The 21314-nt window shown below is 45.4% G+C and overlaps 1 protein-coding gene across 1 annotated transcript; it reads right to left on the reverse strand.

The window, feature by feature from the left end:
* Positions 1-854: 854 nt before the first annotated feature.
* On the reverse strand, positions 855-20204 carry KDF1 (keratinocyte differentiation factor 1). Its single transcript, XM_056847671.1, has 5 exons — positions 20169-20204; positions 14152-14223; positions 11886-12967; positions 3968-4048; positions 855-1012 (listed from the first exon to the last, which is right to left on the reverse strand). Exons 3-5 carry the CDS (start codon positions 12943-12945, stop codon positions 855-857), a joined length of 1299 nt encoding a protein of 432 aa, XP_056703649.1. The 5' UTR covers positions 12946-12967; positions 14152-14223; positions 20169-20204.
* Positions 20205-21314: the final 1110 nt, after the last annotated feature.

Genomic DNA, 21314 nt, shown 5'->3' on the forward strand with positions numbered 1-21314 from the left:
GAACGAACAACAAATGCTTGGAAGCTCTATCCATGAACTCACCAGCATCTCACCTGATTTGGCCCTTAAAGTAAAAGCAATAAAATTCCGAGACAGCTCTAAAAGAGGTGTACTTGATTCTCCATAATTTAGGAGCTTCTCTAGCATGTCTGTGCCATGCTTTTAAACTATTTTCCAGCTAGTTTAATCATCATGGCTCCTAGCCAAGGAATCCTGGGAATTGCAGTTCTACAAAGGGACCAGAGGTCTCCATGAAGACAAACCTTGCCCAGTTTACCTGTAGCCAAACCAACCGGTTTGGGCTCTTTTAGTCAGCAGCTTTGTGGAAAGATGCCAAAGCTTAGATGTGGGTCCAACTTGCCACCACTTGCTTTCTAAACGCAGTCCACCCAATGCACAGAGTAAGGTATCCTTGGCAAGTAGTGTCCAAAGAAATCACAGATGTGGATACAAACCGTCAGGCACCAAACACCATCAAGCTGGCCACTGCAAGCTGCATGGATGACCCGCAGCAGGGGGTCCTTTAGATCTTAAAAGGCCTTTGAACTATTATACTTGTGCAGAAAAACCCATCGTTCCGATACAGTCTACTGCCGAAAGAGCAGAGAAGCAATCCAGGAAGTAATCAGCATGGCACCAGCTGGTCATCTGAAGGCAAGTTTAAAGCAGAATTCGAACTCGAAAAGCAGCAACAGGATCAGGGCATTACGCAGAAGGCACAGCCGACTGCCAGCATCCTCTTCCTGCCATATTGTTTCTATGGTGCGTCTCCAGCACCCCACCCCCGCATGCAAGGCTCTCTTAGGAGGGCTTTTTAAGATCAAATACAAACAAAATAATGGTGGCAGCAGAAGTCATTTACAAAACGGGGAGCTTGTGGCGGGCAAGGCGCTGGGTCTTGCAGTATGTGTGCTCCCGAGGTCCATTCTCCCAGCAATATGTTGAAGCAGAGGAGCCCCCGAAGAATCCGTCTCTGTGTCCTGGAAGGAGGACCCCCTGCTCAGTGGAGACCCTTGGAGAGACAGAGAAAGACAGAGAGAGAAAACAAAATACTGAATTTGCGCACACAGAACACAGAACGAAAGCCAGGAAAAGTTTATACTCTAAGCCAAGCTGGATTACTATACTATAACCAGGGCTTTACACGCATTGCACCAAAGAACTCGAATTCTGTGCAGACAGAGAGCTTTGGAAACTGAATTAGGATTTTTGAAGCACATCTGTTTTGTTTGTCTGAACTCCCCAGTTTTACATACGAAGTTGCTTTTACCAAGTCAAATCACTGGTCTATTTAGCTCTGCACTTTCCAATGGGAAGGGTCTTTCCGAGGCCTTGGTCATTTCAACGCCCGCTACGCAAGACCCTTTCGCTGGTAAGCGCTGGGACTGAGCCCAGGACCTTCTGCATTCAAAGATGCACTTGAAGTCCCACCTCAACGGCAGATGTCCTACTCCACCCTCTTAAAATTCCACCACACTTATCTTTGGAGCAAAAATGGCTAGAAAAAAACCCTGTTCTCTTTCAGTGCAATTGTGGAGGTGCAGAAGGCTCAAAGCCCTGTTTATAACGCATCTGAGATCCCACGTAAGACCAAAGAACTGCACCCAGCCATTCCTGCATCAAGCTGAGAGAATGTAGCTCCACTACAAACTAAAATAGAGGCTCATTAAAAATCATTATAGTCAGCAGTGGTTAAGGGTGGTTAAGGCAGGCCTTGTGATAGTCGCTTGAGTTCTAAAACCAGAGGTCACTTGGGGGGAAAAACCCCAAATAAGGGAGGAGAACCCTGGCATCTTATTAAGGTCTTGAGAAAGGAATGGAAAAATTAGCTGTCAGAAGGCAGATAGTTAAGGGGCAGCCCTTTATTAATCAACACAAGCACTGTAGTCCTCTCAAAAGTCTGCACCCGTGAGGACTAGAGCTCGCCTTTTTAAAACAAGAGCCACTGGAACCAAAGATTCTCATGATCATCATTCCTTGGTATAAAAACACAATACAGAAAGATACAAAAGGAATGGAAATATTAAAAGATGCCCTTTGTAGAGTCATTAGAAGACAGTTACATCGAATAACGCTGTTTGTTGATACTGCCATCTAATTGGCGGGCTTTTAAAACAAACTTTAAAAACTGTGCCACCGTCCCCAATATTTGGGGCGAACGGTTGTTCAATAAATAGGAAACGTTAAAAGAACCCGAGACATTCTGTCTATTAACCAACAGGGGGCTTAATAGTTCATTACGAGATTCTGTATAGAAACTCCAATAAAATAGGACATGACAGTTTCAATACAATTGTTGCCACAAGGGCAAAGCCTGTCAGACAGAGGGATTTTCTGAAATCTGCTTTTGAGTAGCGCCAAGGGCCAAACATTAAATCTGGCCAGAGAAATGGCTCTACGTTGAGAAGGATCACACAGGTGAGATAAGTATGGGGAGGGGCAGAGATTCTCTATTCTGGCAACAATGCTAGCGGGGAAACCCATTTTTTGCCCAGAATTCAGCAGCCTGAGAATTTCAAGCTTTAATTTAAAAAGCCAACAGCAGGTTTCTAGACCTTTGGGTTGCACAAACAAAGCATGGAAGCACACAGGCAAATGCCTAGTGAGATCCCAGAAGGCAGCAGAGAACAGAGGAGGAGGGTTAGTGGTCAGAGCTTCAGTACCTTGCTTAGCTCTTTGCCTCTCTCTGTGGCTAGCAGAAAAAGAATACATTATGAAACCTCGTGTATGTCATGCACTTTGACAACTTCCCTAGCTAAAAAACTTGCTGGGAAGGGCAGATATTATAAATCCAAGCGAAACAGAAGGAGGCTAGAGACAAGTAGCTGAATATCCTTAAACATTAATAAAAACACGCTCTAGGAATACTTGGGCAGACACACACTAAATCAACTGTATAAAAATGACTGTTTTCTACCCCCTCTCAAGTTGTTCCTCCAATCCCCGCTTTCCCATCATCATCAATGACAAACGATTTTAAAAACACAGCTTTGAAGAGCCTAACCATATTACTAAAAAGTGCCTACTAGGGGTATGCATCCAGATATGCCAAACTGAAAAAAGCAAAAAAAGCTGTTTCAGCTTTTTTGGGGCTGAAAAAAAGAAGCACCGTTTCAGTGGAGCCAAAAAGGCAAACCCGAAAAAAGCCGATTTTTTTTCATATTTTTGTTTGGAGTTTTCAGGTCTATTTTACCATAGAGGAGTCTTTGCACAGCTCTGGGGAGGCTGTGTTTTGAGGTAGAGGGACCACGTTTTCAGTGTAGCTTCAAGTAATTCTCCTTCGAAGAACCCTCAAGTTTGGTAAAGATTGGATCTGGGGGTACAATGTTATGGGCCCCCAAAGAGGGTTCCCCCATCCATTCTCCATTGTTTCCAATGGAGAAAAATGGGGCTCCATAAAATTGGACCCCTAACCCAATCTTCACCAAACATGGGGGTTCTTGAGATCAGTTCCCCTGGAGAAAATGGCCACTTTGGCCATTGCACTCTATGGCATTGAAGTCCCTCCCCTCCTCAAACCTTGCCCTCCTTAGGCTCCGCCCCAAAAACCTCCTGCTGGTTGCGAAAAGGGACCTGGCAACCCTATCCATACGTAACATACAACCCTCCCCGCTTAAATTTTATGCAATCTGCTAAACTTGTAAGGAGAGTCATCAGCAGCTATGCTGCAAAGTTGGCGTCTTTACCTTAAACAACTGCCCCCCAGAGCCCCACAAAAATTTCCAAACAGTTTGCTTATGCTGGGAAAATTTTCTCTCCAAAATAAATATGAACAGTATGGACATTCAGACTATTTGTGTTGGAATATTTATAATTAGTCTAATTGAAACAGGGATCATATGGCCCCTCAGGGAATGATCTATACATCTTGGAGGGGCAGAAGGGGGCATTCAGGATTTCAGCAGACACTTTTCCCTAAACGAATAAAAAGGAAAGAAAGAGACCGAAATGGTTAATGCGTTGTTACCTGGCGTGCTGTACAACTCATGCCTCATGACCCTGGCTTTCATATCTGCCGTGGTTTCTTGAGAAATCTTAACAGACAGATCTGGAAGGAAGACAATAAAAAAGATTGAAGAGATGTATATTTGTGGCCACTCCACACATTACATTTTTATAGGTACATAAGCACTGGTCGGCGGCACCTGATGTTGGACACACACCTGGCAGCTAATTCTGATTTTCCTGTGGGCAACATGTCCCAGTTTTTCCAACACCTACGTATCTAGTGTGCCAGACCAGCGCCTGGAAGACCAAGGTTCACATCCCCATTCAGTTGTGAAGTACCCCCCCCCACAACTGACCTTGAGCCCTGTCAAACTAATCAACCTCACAAGATTGTTGCAAGAACAAGGGGACTGGGAAATGTGTATGCCACATGAAAGACAAATAAAATGTGCTGGATCTCATGCAGTAGGATCTCATCAAATAGATCTGTATATAAAATGTTTTATAGATGGCATATAACCCCAATTATGATATCCAAGATGAATAGGGGAGATAAGGGAATCTGTTGGAAATGTGGAAAGGAAAGAGGAACATATATGCATGTATGGTGGTTATGCAAAAAAGTTTTTAAAAATTGGAAAAAAATATTAAGGGAAACAAATAATTTGATTAATAGTAGAGTAAAAACGAAACCATCATTTTGCTTATTGGGAATCCCACCAAAAAATATATCTGACCAGGATAGGATTATCTGTCAATACAGTTTTGCTGCTGCAAGAATTGTGATAGCCAAAGTATGGAAACAAGCAAATAAACCTTCAATCATTGACTGGAGAGAGAAATTATGGATGTATATGAGGATGGCCAGGTTAACGGAATTTCTGCATGGAAAGGATATGGGAGAATTTTAAAAAAATGGGTTAAGGCCACCTCATATTGGGATAAGTTGGCAAAAACGGACTTTACTTTATTAATTAATGAGATATAGAAATCAATTTTTTTAACAATTGTGATTTATAATATTAATGGATAAAATAAAACTGTTAAGACACTTCTGCAGAAGTCGGGTGAAGGGTCACTCTTTAGGTGGGTGGAGGGGAAAGGGTATCTTGGCTTAACATTATAAATTAGTAATTATGAATGTATTAATTATGGTATATGAATACCCTTTTATAATTTCTTGTATTCTATTTTGTAATTTTTCTTTTTTTTTCTTTTTTTCATGTTTTCTTAAAAAAATCTAATAAAAATTATTTAAAAAAATAAATCAAATAGATCTGTGTGCACAAGAGGAGGTGTGATTTCTTGTGTTTACAAGAGGAGGGGCTGTGGCTCAGTGGTAGAGCCTCTGCTTGGCATGCAGAAGGTCCCAGGTTCAATCCCCAGCATCTCCAGTTAAAGGGATTAGGCAAGTAGGTTATGTGAAAGATCTCTACCTGAGACCCTGGAGAGCTGCTGCCCGTCTGAGTAGACAATACTGACTCTGATGGACCAAGGGTCGGGTTCAGTATAAGGCAGCTTCATGTGTTCATGTTTTCCCAAATTTCTAGCAACCCTCCAACTCTTCCCTCAAACTGCTTGTGTGGCCCCCCTGTACGCCAGGAGCGGCATTTTAGGAGGCACTTTGAGCTGCGGGGGGGGGGGCAGGAGGAGGCAGAGAAGGCCCGCTATGTCAGCAGTAAAGCTCAACCGGGATCCAGGACACAGATCAACAATACAGCTGGAACTCATTTAAGATGTCGGGATCTCTCACCTGGCAGGAAAACAAATAACATAGACTGACCACAACATATGGTAAACTAATGATATATAATAACACCAATTATATGTGCACATGGAACACCTCAAATTCTCAGGTAAGTGTTCTCAAATAAGAACTCACAGGTAAGTACACAAAGTCAAGATTCAACAATCACAAAGAGCTTTGAATAATGTAATAAGACAAATGATGTCAAATCTTCATATAATGAACACATCTTGTGAAGACCCAGCAATGAAAAGACGGTCTTCCAGAAGAAATCTTTCGTTTCGTCATGTGACTTCACCCGTTTCTTATGCCTCATAACATACATCATTAATAACATCTTGTAGCTAAATAACATCTTGTAGCTCACAGCTTACATTAATCATATATTCTATTACAGGTCCTTGACATATATATTTCCAGAGCCGGATACTCCTCAGTCAGGTGGATCTCTCACCTGTCGTAGAACTCTCTCTTCTCATTCATTACCACAACATTCCTGGGAATAATGCTAACTTGCTTCCCATTTTGCAGATGGAAAACAGAGGCTGAGCAAATAGAAACATGGGCAGCAAGCAAGTGACCAAGTTGCAGACTTCAGCTCAAGCTTCCCTGAGCTTCCTAGTCCTCAGTTACTGGGTACAGTTGCTTCACACAGTGCTTTCCAAAGGCTATTTTCCTTGTCCAGTCATGGCAAGGAAGGAGATACTTATGTGTGCATCGCTGTGGTGCAAGAGAGCATCTAAAGGCTGCTGCGAGCTTTCCATATATAAAAGAAGCACAGACTGTGATCCCAGACCACTCTCTTTCCCGCTAGCTTGTGATGACTTCTCACCTCCAAGTGGTCATATGCTCATATGAAGCTGCCTTATACTGAATCAGACCCTTGGTCCGTCAAAGCCAGTACTGTCTACTTAGACTGGCAGCGGCTCTCCAGGGTCTCAGGCAGAGGTCTTTCACATCACCCACTTTGCCTAGTCCCTTGAACTGCTATTATAACTGATCTCCAGCCGACAGAGATCAGTTCCCCTGGAGAAAATGGCCACTTTGGCCATTGCACTCTATGGCATTGAAGTCCCTCCCCTCCTCAAACCTTGCCCTCCTCAGGCTCCGCCCCAAAAACCTCCTGCCGGTTGCGAAAAGGGACCTGGCAACCCTACCCATACGTAACATACAACCCTCCCCGCTTAAATTTTATGCAATCTGCTAAACTTGTTTTTATCCCTCACTGCTGGATTATGTCGTTGTATTATATATTACTATTCATTTTGCAGCCTGGATTTGTATTTGTACACTGCTCCAAGAACCTCTTGGTTGAGGGGTGAGGTATAAAATCATAAATCAATGCACTTATTTATTGCTTCATCAGATCTCATAGCCTAAGGACACTGTTGTTGTTTTTTAAATAGGAGCCTGAGGAAAAAAAAGTTAAATGTGTTATGCCCAGTGAGATTCCCTGTTCTCCAGAGTTCAAACACTAATGTTGTCCTTTAAAAGCATGCTTCAGGAGAAGTGCTTCAGGAGACAGAAGGGTCTGCTTTGCAAACATCATTTACCTACTGATTTTTGGGCTTCAGGATCTAATTTGCTGGGCTTCTACCATAGAAAATGTGCCCCTACCGAGCGTGTTTGTTTGCTTGGCTTTCACAGAGATATAATCTTGTCTTAGATCTGTACTGCAAGCTCTATTTAATCTTCATCTTAATTTTATACAGCACATTTTTATCCTACCTTTTGTTCCCCCAACGTGCTCAGGAAGAATACATGACTCTGCCCTCCCGTTTTATCCTCAAAACCATCCTTGTGAGGTAGGTTAGGCTGAGAAAGAGTGACTAGCCCAGTGTCACTTGGCAAACGGACTAGGGTTGCCAACCTCTGGGTACCAGCTGAAGATCTCCTGCTAATACAACTGATCTCTAGCCGACAGAGATCAGTTCCCCTGGAGAAAATGGCTGCTTTGGCTATTGGACTCTATGGCATTGAAGTCCCTCCCCTCTCCAAACCCCGCCCTCCTTAGGCTCCGCCTCAAAAAAAAACCGCCAGTAGTGAAGAGGGACCTGGCAACCCTAAAACTGACATGGCCAAGTAGGGATTCAAACCTGGAGCTCCCAGATCTCAGCCGATCATCTTAGCGCTACTAAATTATGCTGGTAGCCTGGGTCCTCTGAGATTTCTGCACCAGGAAATGATTTACAAGTTGAATACCCACCCTTGTGCCCCTGCCCTAAAGTTGCCAATTCCAGGTTGGGAAATTACTGGAGATTTTGGGGGGTGGAGCCTGGGGAGGGTGGGGTATAATCATATAGCATCCAGCCTCCAAAGCAGCCATTTTCTCCAAGAGAACTGATCAGGGTTGTCTGGCGATCAGTTGTAATTCTGGGACATCTCCAGGCCAAACCTGGAGGTTAGCAACTCTGCCTTGCCTTCGGAGAACAGAAGTTGGCAACTACCAGCAAGACACGCCTCCCCTGCTCATATCCCTTTCACAAAACTCACTAGCAACGCAAGTTCATCTGATACATATTTTATGAACTCATTTACCCATACTATACACTCTACCTTGTTTATACATATGAGGGTGGGAGAATTGTGTTTTTTACTGCTGAGTTTGTTTTTAAATTTGATGCCATTGGATTATGTTTGCATTTAATTATTGATCTCCTGCTGTTCTGCTTAAAACAAAATAATGGGCAGGAGTTTCTTGGAAATCTAAAACTTTCGGCGGGGGCAGGGGGGGGCGGAGTGATAGATTTCCTTCTTGAAGTACCACTTTGCATCCAGATCCCCTATTACAGATTTTAAAGCACATAGTTAGCTTTCCCACTAAGCTCCTATCTAGCCCATATTCAGCCTGTCCTTCCTCCAAGGAGGATGAGGAGGCCCATTTGGCTCTCCATGTTGTGCTTTAGCCTAGCAACAAACTTGTGAGGTAGGCTAGGCCACCCAGTGAGTTTCCATTGTAGCGAGTGGACTTGAGCCTGGGCCTCCAAGACCCTAATCCAACACTCCAACCACTACATTGACTAGACACAAACATGTGTCTTGTTCTTTGCACACACACCCATTTTGCATTTGGCAGGCTGGGACTACCCCTCATCTCCAGTACATGCAACCCCCACCTCTCCATTGCATAAGAAGTATTTATAAAGACCTCCATTGCATAAGAGGTCTTTATACATCAGGGGTGGAGAACGTCAGGCACGGGGGCTGTTTAAGGCTGCAAAGTCATTTGGTCTGGGTCCTGGCAGATCTAAGGATCCGCAGAAGGATCTAAGACTGGCGATCCACCTGCTCCCGCGGATAGGTATAGCCTCCATTCAAGGCGAATGTGAGTTTGTTTTGCTGAGAAAAGGAACCTTTTTTCCCCTAGCTCTGGAGCTGCTAGGACCGCCCAAGAAACTGTGTTAACCCTTTGCTACCTGGGCCGTGGAGAAATGTATTCCCTCTGTAGTACAAGAGGGCTGGGGGCGGAAGTGGCGGCAATAGAAGGGTTAAAGGGGGCAGGGCCAGAATGCGCGCGCTGGGGGGGGGGTTCTTAGCCACTGTGTCCTCATTTCACCCCTGCCTGCTTGGGGCTTGGTCGGCTAATTTTTAAGTTGATAATTCTGTATGGCCAGTGAATGATATTATAAATATCCAAATGGCCCTTGGCGGAAAAAATGGTTCCCCACTAGGGTTGCCAACCTCCAGGTAATAGCAGAAGATCTCCTGCTATTACAACTGATGTCCAGCCAAAAGAGATCAGTTCAACTGGAGAAAATGGCTGCTTTGGCCATTGGACTCTATGGCGTTGAAGTCCCTCCCCTCCCCAAACCCCGCCCTCCTCAGGCCCTGCTCCAAAAACCTCCCGCCGATTGCAAACAGGGACCTGGCAACCCAATTCCCCACCCCTGTTATACGTGAACACCACTAAGCTCCTAAGTCTAGGAAGTTGTGCTACAAGCATGTGTCTGTGTAGGTGAGCCGGACACATTTATATCCAAGACTATAGCCATTGCATAATGCTTTTTTTAAAGTACAGATTCCAGTACACCAGATTTCCACCAAAACGACTGACTTAAGAAGCAGTCTTACGCAGACCCCTGGCCTATCTACCCCATCTACTGGCAGCCTTACACCCCCAGTCCTGCCATCCAAATCTGTTTCAGTGGTTCTACTAAAGGTAAAGGTGCAAGCACCGGGTCATTCCTAACCCATGGGGTGACGTCACATCCCGACATTTCCTAGGCAGACTTTGTTTACAAGGTGGTTTGCCAGTGCCTTCCCCAATCATCTTCCCTTTACCCCCAGCAAGCTAGGTACTCATTTTACCAACCTCGGAAGGATGGAAGGCTGAGTCAACCTTGAGCCGGCTACCTGAAACCAACTTCCGTCGGGATCGAACTCAGGTCGTGAGCAGAGTCTTTGACTGCAGTACTGCAGCTTACCACTCTGTGCCACGGGGCTCCTCCGTGGTTCTACTAGGTACTAGGTATTTTGAAAGTAGAACCTTTGGCATGCAAAGCATGCACTCTGCTACAGATTTGTAAGCCCATTTACTCAGCCTGGTATCTTAAAAAAAACACACACCAGTAAACCCTCCCAGCTGCCGTGAAAGGCTTGAAGCCTGCATCTGCCAAAGTATTCCAACAGTAAAGAAGGCCTGGCTGTACAAAATCCTCTTGCTTTTCCGCAATGATGATGTGAGATCTTTTAAAAGGATTAGATTACTTGGGAGTCGCAGCTAGCATCTGCAGAGCAAGTTAAGAGGCTGGCGTGTACCATGGACCCAACCTTATCTGAAAAGCAGGCTGATATAGTGGCCATGAGTGCCTTCTATCACCTGCATCTGGTTCACCAACTCTCACCTTCCTTACACTCAGCAGATCTGACCACAGTGATCCGTGCTTCTGTAAAACTCACTGCTGGACTACTGCAATATGCTCTACATTGGTCCTTGACCTTGAAGACAACCCAGAAGCTTCAGCTGGTTCAGAATGCAGCAGCCCATTATGGTCAAGGACCGCCCAATCTTATCTATCTTAAAACAGCTACACTCACACAGATCGACCTTTGGGTGGGAGATCGACCTCTGGGTAGGAGCCATAGTGATTGTCTTTTGAAGTGCCAGATGGATCCCACTTCTACCTATCTAATAAGAATGAAAGAACAACCCTGCTAGACTGGAGCAATGGCTCCTCAAGGAGCATTATGTTCCCCACAGGAGCTGGCCAGATGTTCCTAGGCAGTCCACAAGCAAGGGATTGAAGGCAACAGACCTCCCTTGCTGTTTGTCCCCAGGAACAGACATTCAGAACTATGTAACTATTGAACACATGAAGCTGCTCTAAACTGAATCAGACCCTTGGTCCATCAAAGTCAGTATTGTCTACTCTGGCAGCGGCTCTCCAGGGTCTCAGGCAGAGGTCCTTCACATCACCTACTTACCTAGTCCCTTTAACTGGAGATGCCGGGGATTTGAGCCTGGGACCTTCTGCATGCTAAGCAGATGTTCTACCACTGAGCCACAGCCCCTCCCGTGCATGCCCAATAACTGTTGAGGGACATCCCTCCCATTCATTGGTCTAATTAAAAAAAATCTAAGCTAGCAGCCACCACATCTTGGGTTGATGAATGCCAGATGTTAAGTTACACACTAGGAAAATCATTTTCTTTTATCTGATTCGATAAAAATTTCAGAACCATTTTAAAGAAACAGGCAATCTGCACAGTCTTAGCATTATCAAAGATAAGAAGAGTTGGTTTTTAATATGCTGACTTTCTCTACCACTTAAGGAAGAATCAAACTGGTTTACAATCCCCGTCCCTTCCCCTCCCCACAACAGACACCCAGTGAGGTAGGTGGGGGGTGAGAGAGCTCTAAGAGAGCTGTAACTAGCCCAAGGTCACCCAGATGGGTTTATGTGTAGGAGTGGGGAAACCAATCCAGTTCACCAGATTAACATCCCCCGCTCATGTGGAGGAGTGGGGAATCAAACCCGGTTTTCCAGATTAGAGTCCACCGCTCCTAACCACCACTCTTAACCACTACACCATGCTGGCTCTAAATAAAGCCCTCTCCGCATCAGTCCTTTGATAACCTTCACTACGACTCCTCTTAAATAAGAAGCCCCAGACATTTTAGGCTTCTTCAGAGGAACGGTGATCCCAACCACCCAGTCGTTTTGGCTGCCCCTTTTTGCGCCACATATACCTTCTTCACTTGTGAGCACTGACGCCACCATCGTCTCGTTGCCGCTATCAGGTGGATTGCAGCGCATCGTGTTCTCCTCTGGGCTGGGGTGGGTGGGGACTGAAACACGGGGCCGGACCCTGCTCTTCCGCGTGCTGATGCGTATGATCCCCCGAACCAGCCTGCATTCAGCATCCTGTTCGTCCAGATTGTAGTCCTGAGTGATGCTGCTGATGAGGTCGGAGATCTTGTTGGTTTTCTCCAGGAAGGCGGTGTCCGAAGTGCATTTGGCCAGCTCGTCGATCTGGTGGACGCTGAACAGCTCCGTCAGTTTCTTGAAGATCAGGACGTCGATCTCCCGGCTGGACATGGAGCTCAGCTCGCTGAACTCAAAATCCGACTCGTGGAAGGAGTAGTACTCCTCCGAGCTTCGATGGCTGCTGGAAGTAGGTTGCTTCTCTATGCTGTTGTAGGAGGTCTTATCCGGCAGGGGCTCCTTGTAACACGAATCGGAGTCAGTTCGGGAGCCGGGGCTCCGGTTTTGGAAGACCGGGATCCCTTTCAGTTTCACGTCGGGGTAGCTGAAGCTGCTCCCGATGGTGCTCTTTTTGGTTTGGCTCCCGTTCTTTTCCGGTGGGGAGCTGTTGGCAGGGCTGTTCGGCAAACGCCCATTGCACTCCCGGGGCTTCACATCATCAGTCAAAGTCTCGTTGTAAGGGTACGGGATGCTGGCCCGGCAGTCCTTAAAGCAGCCCCCGCAAGTCACGATATAGCAGAAGATGGTTCTGTAAGTGCTCCAGGCCCGAGACAGGGCGGGGCAGCAAGGGGGCTGGGAAGTCTCTGCAGCGCTGGAGATAAAGCTGGCATTTTCTCCTTCCCTCCCGTTTGAGTCTCTGGGGTCGGCCTTGCAAGCTCGCCTGTCCCGCATTGGCTTGCGGCCCTGCTTGAGCTCTGGCGTGGAGCCGCCGAACACCTCGAGGCTGATGTCGCCGGCCGTAGGGGTCTCAATTCTCTGGGGCACAGCATCTTGAGGGGGCTGGTAGATGTAGGTTGGCCTGTTCCCGGTTCTTCTGCCAAGCATGGCTTGCCGCCCTTGAGACTGCCTGTTGACAGGAAAGACCCCGCATCAAACTCAGGAAGCTTGACCAACAACTTCCGTCAGAAAAGAAAGATCAGACATCCAGTATCCTCTTCCTCTATCAATGTTCCCTGAAGCCTAAGCCCTCTCTAGGGTTGCCAAACTCCAGGTACTAGCTGGAGATCTCCTGCTATCACAACTGATCTCCAGCCGATAGAGATCACTTGGAGAAAATGGCCACTTTGGCAACTGGACTCTATGGCATCAAAGTCCCTCTCCTCCCAAACTCCGCCCTCCTCAGGCTTCGCCCCAAAAGCCTCCTGCCGGTGGCGAAGAGGGACCTGGCAACCCTAGCTTTCTCCCTCTCAGTGTCCTTTCTGCTGCACTACGGGAACGGTCTGAAAGTCAAGCCAAGGATAGTCTGTGGATTACAGAGGTGTAGGGATCCAAAACAAGAGTTGGCGAACATAAATATGGTTAATGTAGGGGTCCCCAATGTGGTGCCTGTGGGTACCATGGTGCCCACCGACACTTTCTCTGGCGCCTGCCAAGTGTTTTTAGGAAGTGGGCAGGGCTTTTGCCTACCAAGGCTTCTGACTGGCTGTGCAGATTTTTTAAAAAATGTTGCTTTGGCAGCAGCTGCCACCACAGCACAAGGATCTTCACCGTGTGATTGAAAGTAAACTGTGGCAATCATTTTATGGCTGGCTCCGCCTCCTGTGGCAGCCATTTTGTTGTTGCGCTCACCATGCTGTGTCAGAATTCCAAATGTGCCCACAGGCTCAAAAAGGCTGGGGATCCCTGGATTAACGCAATGGGCGGGAGAAGTGGAGAGGCAGCTCCAAAAAAACCAAGCAACCCACCAGCTTCAAAGCAAAGTCTCAAACTCAACAGCTGGAAAATAGTTACTGAAGACTTTCAAAATGCATCAGACCCAGAGTATTTTCATAAGAATCCGTGGGCGTGAGGCCAAGAAAGCCCTTGTATGGGTGAAGAACACTTTTGGGAGCACCAGCCTACTGAAGTCTCTGGCCACTGTGATCCAGTCACGATTGATTATCCAAGCTTCAACAAGTCTAGGCCCAGAATGCAGAACTACACTTAGGCCAACAGGCACAAATTATTCTGAACATTGTTTTTGCTCTAGGATCAACAAAACTACCCTGGGTTGCAACTTCCAGACATATTATTCTCTTTCAAATCATTTACCTTTAGCCTTGCCTCCTCTGGGATGAACCTAGGTTCTAAGGATCCACCACCTCCATTTCAGAAGATCCTGTCCTCGCAAAGAAACAAATAATAATGGAGACGTCAAGCCTTATATCTGTGAGCAAGGAAATCCAGGGCATTATTAGACATGCAGGTAAAGAACATGAATGTGCCCCATTTACATTAAAAGCGGAGGATGGTGAGAGAGGAGTAGAACCTTCCTCTACTCTTGGGCAGTTTTTCTGTTAGCAATTCATATCCAGCAACAGAAATGGGAAGATCCCACCATCGGAGATGCAAATGATGGCCCTATTAGACGATCCTGCCAAGTACGCGTATGTTTGCCACAACGGGGCTAAATAGCAGCTCCCTGGGCCAGTCTGAGGTTGGAAAAGTGCCATGTGGAGGAAAGCTTAAACCACCCATCCACCACAGCCCCAAGCAGAATCAGGCCCCTGATTGCCTTATAATTTAAACACACATAAACACCTAGACTAGGGTTGTCATCCTCAAGGTATTAGCTGGAGATCTCCCACTATTACAACTGATCTCCAGCCGACAGAGATCAGTTCACCTGGAGAAAATGGCCGCTTTGGCCATTGGACTCTATGGCATTGAAGTCCCTCCCCTCCCCAAACCCCGCCTTCACCAGCCTCCACCCCAAACACCTCCCGCCAGTGGTGAAGAGGGACCTGGCAGCTCTAACTTGGACAGAATCTCATCTTGTTTGACCCTGGCAATGGATTACTAACAGGATACTAAGATCGTAAGAGGAGAAATCTGTACCCCATCACCTTCAGAGGCCAGCCTCCCCATTTTCTTGACAAGATCATTTCAAACAAAAACAGTCACGTTTCAAACTTGGCAAGGAGGACAATCCTTGACAAGCAAGCAAGCAAGCAAGCAAGCAAGCAAGCAAGCAAGCAAGCAAGCAAGGGGCCTTCAAGAAATCAGAGGGAAAGATTTGAAAAGGGCATCTCTCTCCCCTCGGGTGGCCAACCTCCAGGTGGTGGCTGGAGATCTGCTATTGCAACCCAATTGGGTTGGATCCAGACTAAACTGGCAATTACATGTCCCCCTTCCCCTGCAGACCCCCTTATGTAATTTCTCAGGGTCCTCTATCCCTCCGGAACCGCATTTTGTAGAGATCAGTGGGCTGCAGTAGGAAAGGCAGCAAAACTCCATTCTGCCACTGGGAAATGTAGTCTGGATTTAACCCATGTGATTTTTCTAGTATATCTATACATTTTTAGAGCTGTGTAGAATAAGCTACTTGGTAACAGATACTGGTTGCATAGAGTCTTCAGTCATGTGTAATGGGCACAGAATGCTTGGGCAGTGTGGGTGCCAACCTCCAGGCAAGGTCTGGAGATCTCCCAGAACTACAACTGATCTCCAGACTACAGAGCAGTTCCCCTGAAGAAAAACTGCTTCCTGGGAGGGTAGACAGCTTGTTCTGTTCACTTCTGTCCTCCATTAGTCAAATGGAAATTCCAGAGATGTGCCTCCTTAGCACAAATGACATATCTAAACATTCTGTACTGAGGTAGTTCATTGCAAGAAAACCTATATACAAGCTGTGTGAAGAGAGCCAGTGTGGTGCAGTGGTAGGGTTACCAAGCCCCTCTTCACCACTGGTGGAAGGTGTTGGGGGCAGAGCCTGATCAGGGCGGGGTTTGGGGAAGGGAGGGACTTCAATGCCATAGAGTCCAATTGACAAAGCAGCCATTTTCTCCAGGTGAACTTATCTCTATTGGAGGAAGATCAGTTGCAATAGCAGGAGATCTCCAGCTAGTACCTGGAGGTTGGCAACCCTATGCAGTGGTGAGAGTGCTGGACCAGGATCTGGGACATCCAAGTTTGAATCCCCACTCTGCCATGGGTCACACACACACACACACACACACACACACACACAATTTATTATATTCTGAATGGAGATTTGTTTTTATAATGTTTTTCTATAATGTTTTTTCCCTTTCTATCTCTTTTCTCCTTTATTGTTTCACAGGATATTGGTGGATGAATCTGTATATAATGACTATCTGATGTCTGCTGTATTGATCAGAAGCTTTTAGCTTGACACTACATACTGCACCACTTGAGGAAGGCAGTAGACAAAATGCATTCGCTGTTTGTTATTTTATCATAGTCTTTGACCAGCTGAGTGTGTGTCATTTGGTGACTTGCTCTGTACGAATTAGCTCATCTGCCATATTCGAAAAGGGATTTATGTATAGTAGAGAATTTGTTTATGGTGTGGGTAGTCTACCGGTCATTATTTTATTATAATTAATGGATGATTAAAACTCAATTTTAACTTTTTCATTTGTATGTGTTTTGAGGTTTGCTTAACCCTTTTTGGCTATTTGAGCAATTAAAAATATGCCACACTTAAGACAAGCAGTTTTAAAAACAGAGGTAAAAAAACAGGGAACATTATGCAGGATAATACTGCTGCAGTCATCTTGTTTGTGGCTTCCTAGAGGCACCTGGTTGGCTACTGTGTGAACGGACTGCTGGACTAGTTGGACCTTGGTCTGATCCAGCAGGGCTTTTCTTATGTTCTTATGCACTAAGCCATTAAGTATCTGGATGAATAGACTACTTTTCACAGAAATATTAACCACATTGATACTGCACCAGAAAATAAAATTAACCACGTCTGGGGAAGAAGACATTCCATAAATGAGATGCCATAGAAAAGGCCTTGTCCCAAGTTGCCACCAACTTAACTTATGAGGGCACAGGAGTAATTTCAGCACAGCCGCCAATGCAGATCAAATAGGGGGCAATCTTTGAGGTACTCTGCCCCAGGTTTCTGCACACCTTTAAGTTCAGAGCAGCATTCGGCTGACTAAACAACCTTATTGCAAAATATTGTCGAAGGCTTTCACGGTCAGAGTTCATTGGTTCTTGTAGGTTATCCGGGCTGTGTAACCGTGGTCTTGGAATTTTCTTTCCTGACGTTTCGCCAGCAATTGTGGCAGGCATCTTCAGAGTAGTAACACTGAAGGACAGTGTCTGTCCTTCAGTGTTACTACTCTGAAGATGCCTGCCACAGTTGCTGGCGAAACGTCAGGAAAGAAAATTCCAAGACCACGGTTACACAGCCCGGATAACCTACAAGAACCAACCTTATTGCAGTTAGTGTTTACGGCTTGCCTGTCATTTTCAAGTTACATTTGTTAAATTTTGTATTGTAACAGGTAGTTGGCTGCCTTGACAGGATCCAAATTTTAAAATGTATAAACAGGAAGAATCACCAACCCCACAAGGGTGTTGCATAAGAATTTGACACTGGGGAAAAATATGCCATAATGTACAAACAGCTGCAAAATGGGAACTGCTTGGAGAAAGTAATTTATAGAATACAGCTGCATAAAGGGAGTTCAGCAGAGAACTCTTGCATCACAAGTTTCTAGTCATGATTAGACATAGACAGGGGAGCTTCCAGTAGAATGCAAAGGCGTTGTGAGAATTTAGGGCTTTGCAGGAGTAATAAAGGGCAGCTTAAAAAGTTAGGCTCAAATATTAATGGCTTTGAGGGAACAGCTGAAGTATGCAGGGCACGTTTAAAAAGTGAGCAGCACTGTCATCTAATCCACCGTTTATTGTATGTATTACCTCGCTCTTACGGCACTGCTTTCTACTTCTGTAATTCCTTTTTTTTTACAATGTGTACGGCATATTAAGTTATTTATTTATTATTTCCACTTATTATCCCGCTCTCCCCAGCCAAAACTGGGCTCAGAGCAGCTTACAAAATATAAATGCCCCATTAAATCAGTAAAAAACTTTAAAACATTTTAAAATAGCCCTATAAAATCACATCAATATCATCCTAATTCACCTAAGGCGCATCTAAAGTATAACACAAAACACAACTTCAGCTAGGCAAGCAGATGGAATAAATACAGATTGAATAAAATTACCACAGCAGGGAGGTTAGGGAGGCCACCACTGATAAAAATGTGTTTTGAGATCCTAGTCCTACACTCTTTGTTGGACGTCTCATGTTACCAGACTACACTGTCGTACACTGCGAAATTCACCTTGAGTCTCAGCAAGAGAAGCAGACCAGAAATGAAATAAACAAAATAAAGCCAGCATAAAAAAAGTGACTTCCAAATCAGGCAATGAGACTGGCCAATAAAACTGAACAAACAAGTGCTCACTCCTGCATCCTCTTTGTACATACTGCTGAAATCGCTCAGCTCAAACCAGCCCTCCTATGTGACATTTTAAAAATTCCCCAGTGGTGATTCCCAGCCCCCACCTACCACACCTGGGCAGGTAATTCCCAGTACTGTCCAGTCAACCACTCCTACGGCCAACAGACATCTGCTCCAATATTTAGTGTAAACCTTTTTTTTTACTCCAAAGCTAAAGCCAGCAACCAACCTACTGCTTGCAATGCGACGCCACTGCTACGTTATTTTGGCAACCCTGCTTTTGTCAATAAGAGAACCAGTGCTGAACAGGAGGAATGCACAAGGGTCTGTTTCAGCAGTGCTCTGCAGGATATATGCTAAATGTGTCACAGATCATCTCTTCATAAATCAGAATGGTAATAGGCAGATTCTTTCTTTCAATGCAAGCCTATGAGAATAGCAGCTATAATGATAAGGACAGAAATTAAACTATGGGAGTTATTCTGCAGCAATTAATAATGAGATTTCATTTCTGCAGTTTCATTGCTGCGTTCTTAAGGGAAAGTTTAGTATTCCAGGAAATCTTCAAAGAACCAGAACGCGCTGGGATCCAATGGAAGATTTCTGTCTGCAAGAGTACAGCTTTCTTCTCTCTCTCTCCCCCCCCCCCCGCTCACTGCAGCGCCAAATGCCCCCAAATGCCCCCAAATGAGGGGGTCAGGCAAGGAAGTCATGCTCGGTAGGCAGAAATCCTTCTGTCAGAAACACTCAATTATATCCAAGCCTATGCTTTGGAGGCACTTGATGGGATTCAGGAAGAACTGTCTGTCACCTTCTGGCCTCTTATTTCAAGAAAGCTACGACAGACAGATTCTGAACTTCTCATCATCCCTGTTGCTATTTCCTCCAGCCAGTTCCCCCAGTGTAGAAAAATATATAAACATATACCTTTGTGTGTGAGCGTGCATGGAGAAGTTTGGATTGGGTCAATCTCATAAGTGGCAGAAGTTATAGGATATTGGTGTTTAGGTAGACCTGCTTTTAGGACAAATGTTGAGGTCGATCTTTCAAATCTAAACATATTGCTTAAGGGAATCTTGACTAATCCTACCCAGGAGTAAACATTACAGGAATGGGATGTACTAAAACGAATGACAAATCAGCCCATTGGAAGCAATGGGAGAGGCTGCACAGCCCATTGAAGATAATGGGAGAAGAGAGTGTCTGTTGACTTGCATTGACTCCATTGAAAGACATTACAGCACAAAAACGGTTGCCTACACTCACTTCTGCCATTATCTTCAATGGGCTGTGCAGCCTCTCCCATTGCTTCCAATGGGCTGACTTGTCATTCGTTTTAGTACATCCCTACAGGAATCAATAGCGGTTCCCCTGATCCAAATAGAAAAGGGGCGGGACAAGAGGAGGTGCCTGCGGTGGCAATTAAAATCTACTTCTGGGGGAAGTAGTATATATTTTGCAAGGCTCTCCCAAGCACCGCCCTAAGGCAACAACCCTACTCAGACTCAATCGGAAACAAAGCCCGAAGAAGAGCAACAGGACCTCCAAGCAAGCATGTGGACTTCCTTTAAAAACCAGAACAAAATCCGATTACCTGCAATTCTTCTTTAGGGAGGGGGGGATCTTGGAACAGAAGCGGCACCACCTCGGCAGCCCGATCTCCCACCCACCCCAAAGGCCAGTTGCTTTCAGCGGCCCACTCCCAAAGGTTGAAGAGTTCAGGGGGTGAAGGTGGAAGAAAGGCGCCGGATGCAAAACTCGGGCATAGTGGACAAGCGCAAGAAGGAAAGGGGTGGCGGTGTCACCCAAACTCCCCCCCTCCGAGCCCCGCCTTGGCATTACCTGCCCAGCCAGGTGAACGGCATCCGGGGGCCCTCCCTCACCTGAGCCCAGGTGCGGTCACGTGACGCTACGGGTCGCCTCTCGGGACACGCTTCCTCGGGAAGAAAGAGGCGTGCCCTCGAGAAGCTCCTAGGCTGCCCCGACCCGCCCATTTTTTCCCCGGCTCTCCCCCCCCCGCCCCGTCTTTGCAGGAGTTAACTTCGGAACCAATGCAACGATATTATTGGTGGATATTATTGTTGTTGAAGTATTTCTAAAGTTGCGTTATTGTTCGGGTCTTCTTCCAAGCAGCCTACATGGGGATGTGCCAAAACGCGTGACAAGCCAGCCCATGAGAAGCACTGGGCTTCTCTCTCCAGTCCTTAATTGAAGGTTTATTTACTTGTTTCCAGAGAAACTGTGGATGTATATGCGGATGGCCAAATTTACAGATTCTTTACATGGTAAAGAGATGGAAGAGTTAAAAAAAAAAACCAACCCTTGGCTAAAGGCCGTAGCGTTTTGGGATGAACTGGCAAAAATGAATTTACAAGTATAGTTAATTATTTAAATTAACTATGCTTGTAACTTATAGTTAAAAATTACAAGTATAGTTAATGAATTATAGATAAAATGTAATGTTGTTTATATAACAACAGTATAATTTTAAAATACTGTCAGAATACTTCTCCGGAAGTCCATTGGTGGCGGGATACACATTTAAGGTGGGTGGTGGGTACTTGGGCACTGTTTATTCAATAATATTATAATAGATGATGTAAAACTATAGTATAAGTGCTTTTTTGTATTTTTTTGTTTTTTTGTTTTTTATGTGATTATAATTTGTTTTTGTATATAAACATTAATAAAAATTTATAAAATAAAAAAAGAAGCATTGGGCCTAGAGACCTTGCTGGAAAACCCGTTCCACTTTTCCTCTGCAACTCTTTTTGTGCTGTAATGTATTTCAATGGAGCCCATGCAAGTCAACCGACACTCCCGGCTCCCATGATCTGCAATGGCCTGGGCATCCTCTCCTATTGTTTCTAATGGGCTGGCTTGTCATGCGTTTTAGTATATCCCGGGCCCTTAATAATATAATGATGACAACGTAGGGTTGCCAGCTCCAGGTTGGGAAATACCTGGAGATTTTGGAGGTGGAACCTG

This window comes from Euleptes europaea, chromosome 3 (assembly GCF_029931775.1).
Source record: "Euleptes europaea isolate rEulEur1 chromosome 3, rEulEur1.hap1, whole genome shotgun sequence".
Classification (NCBI taxonomy): Eukaryota; Metazoa; Chordata; class Lepidosauria; order Squamata; family Sphaerodactylidae; genus Euleptes; species Euleptes europaea.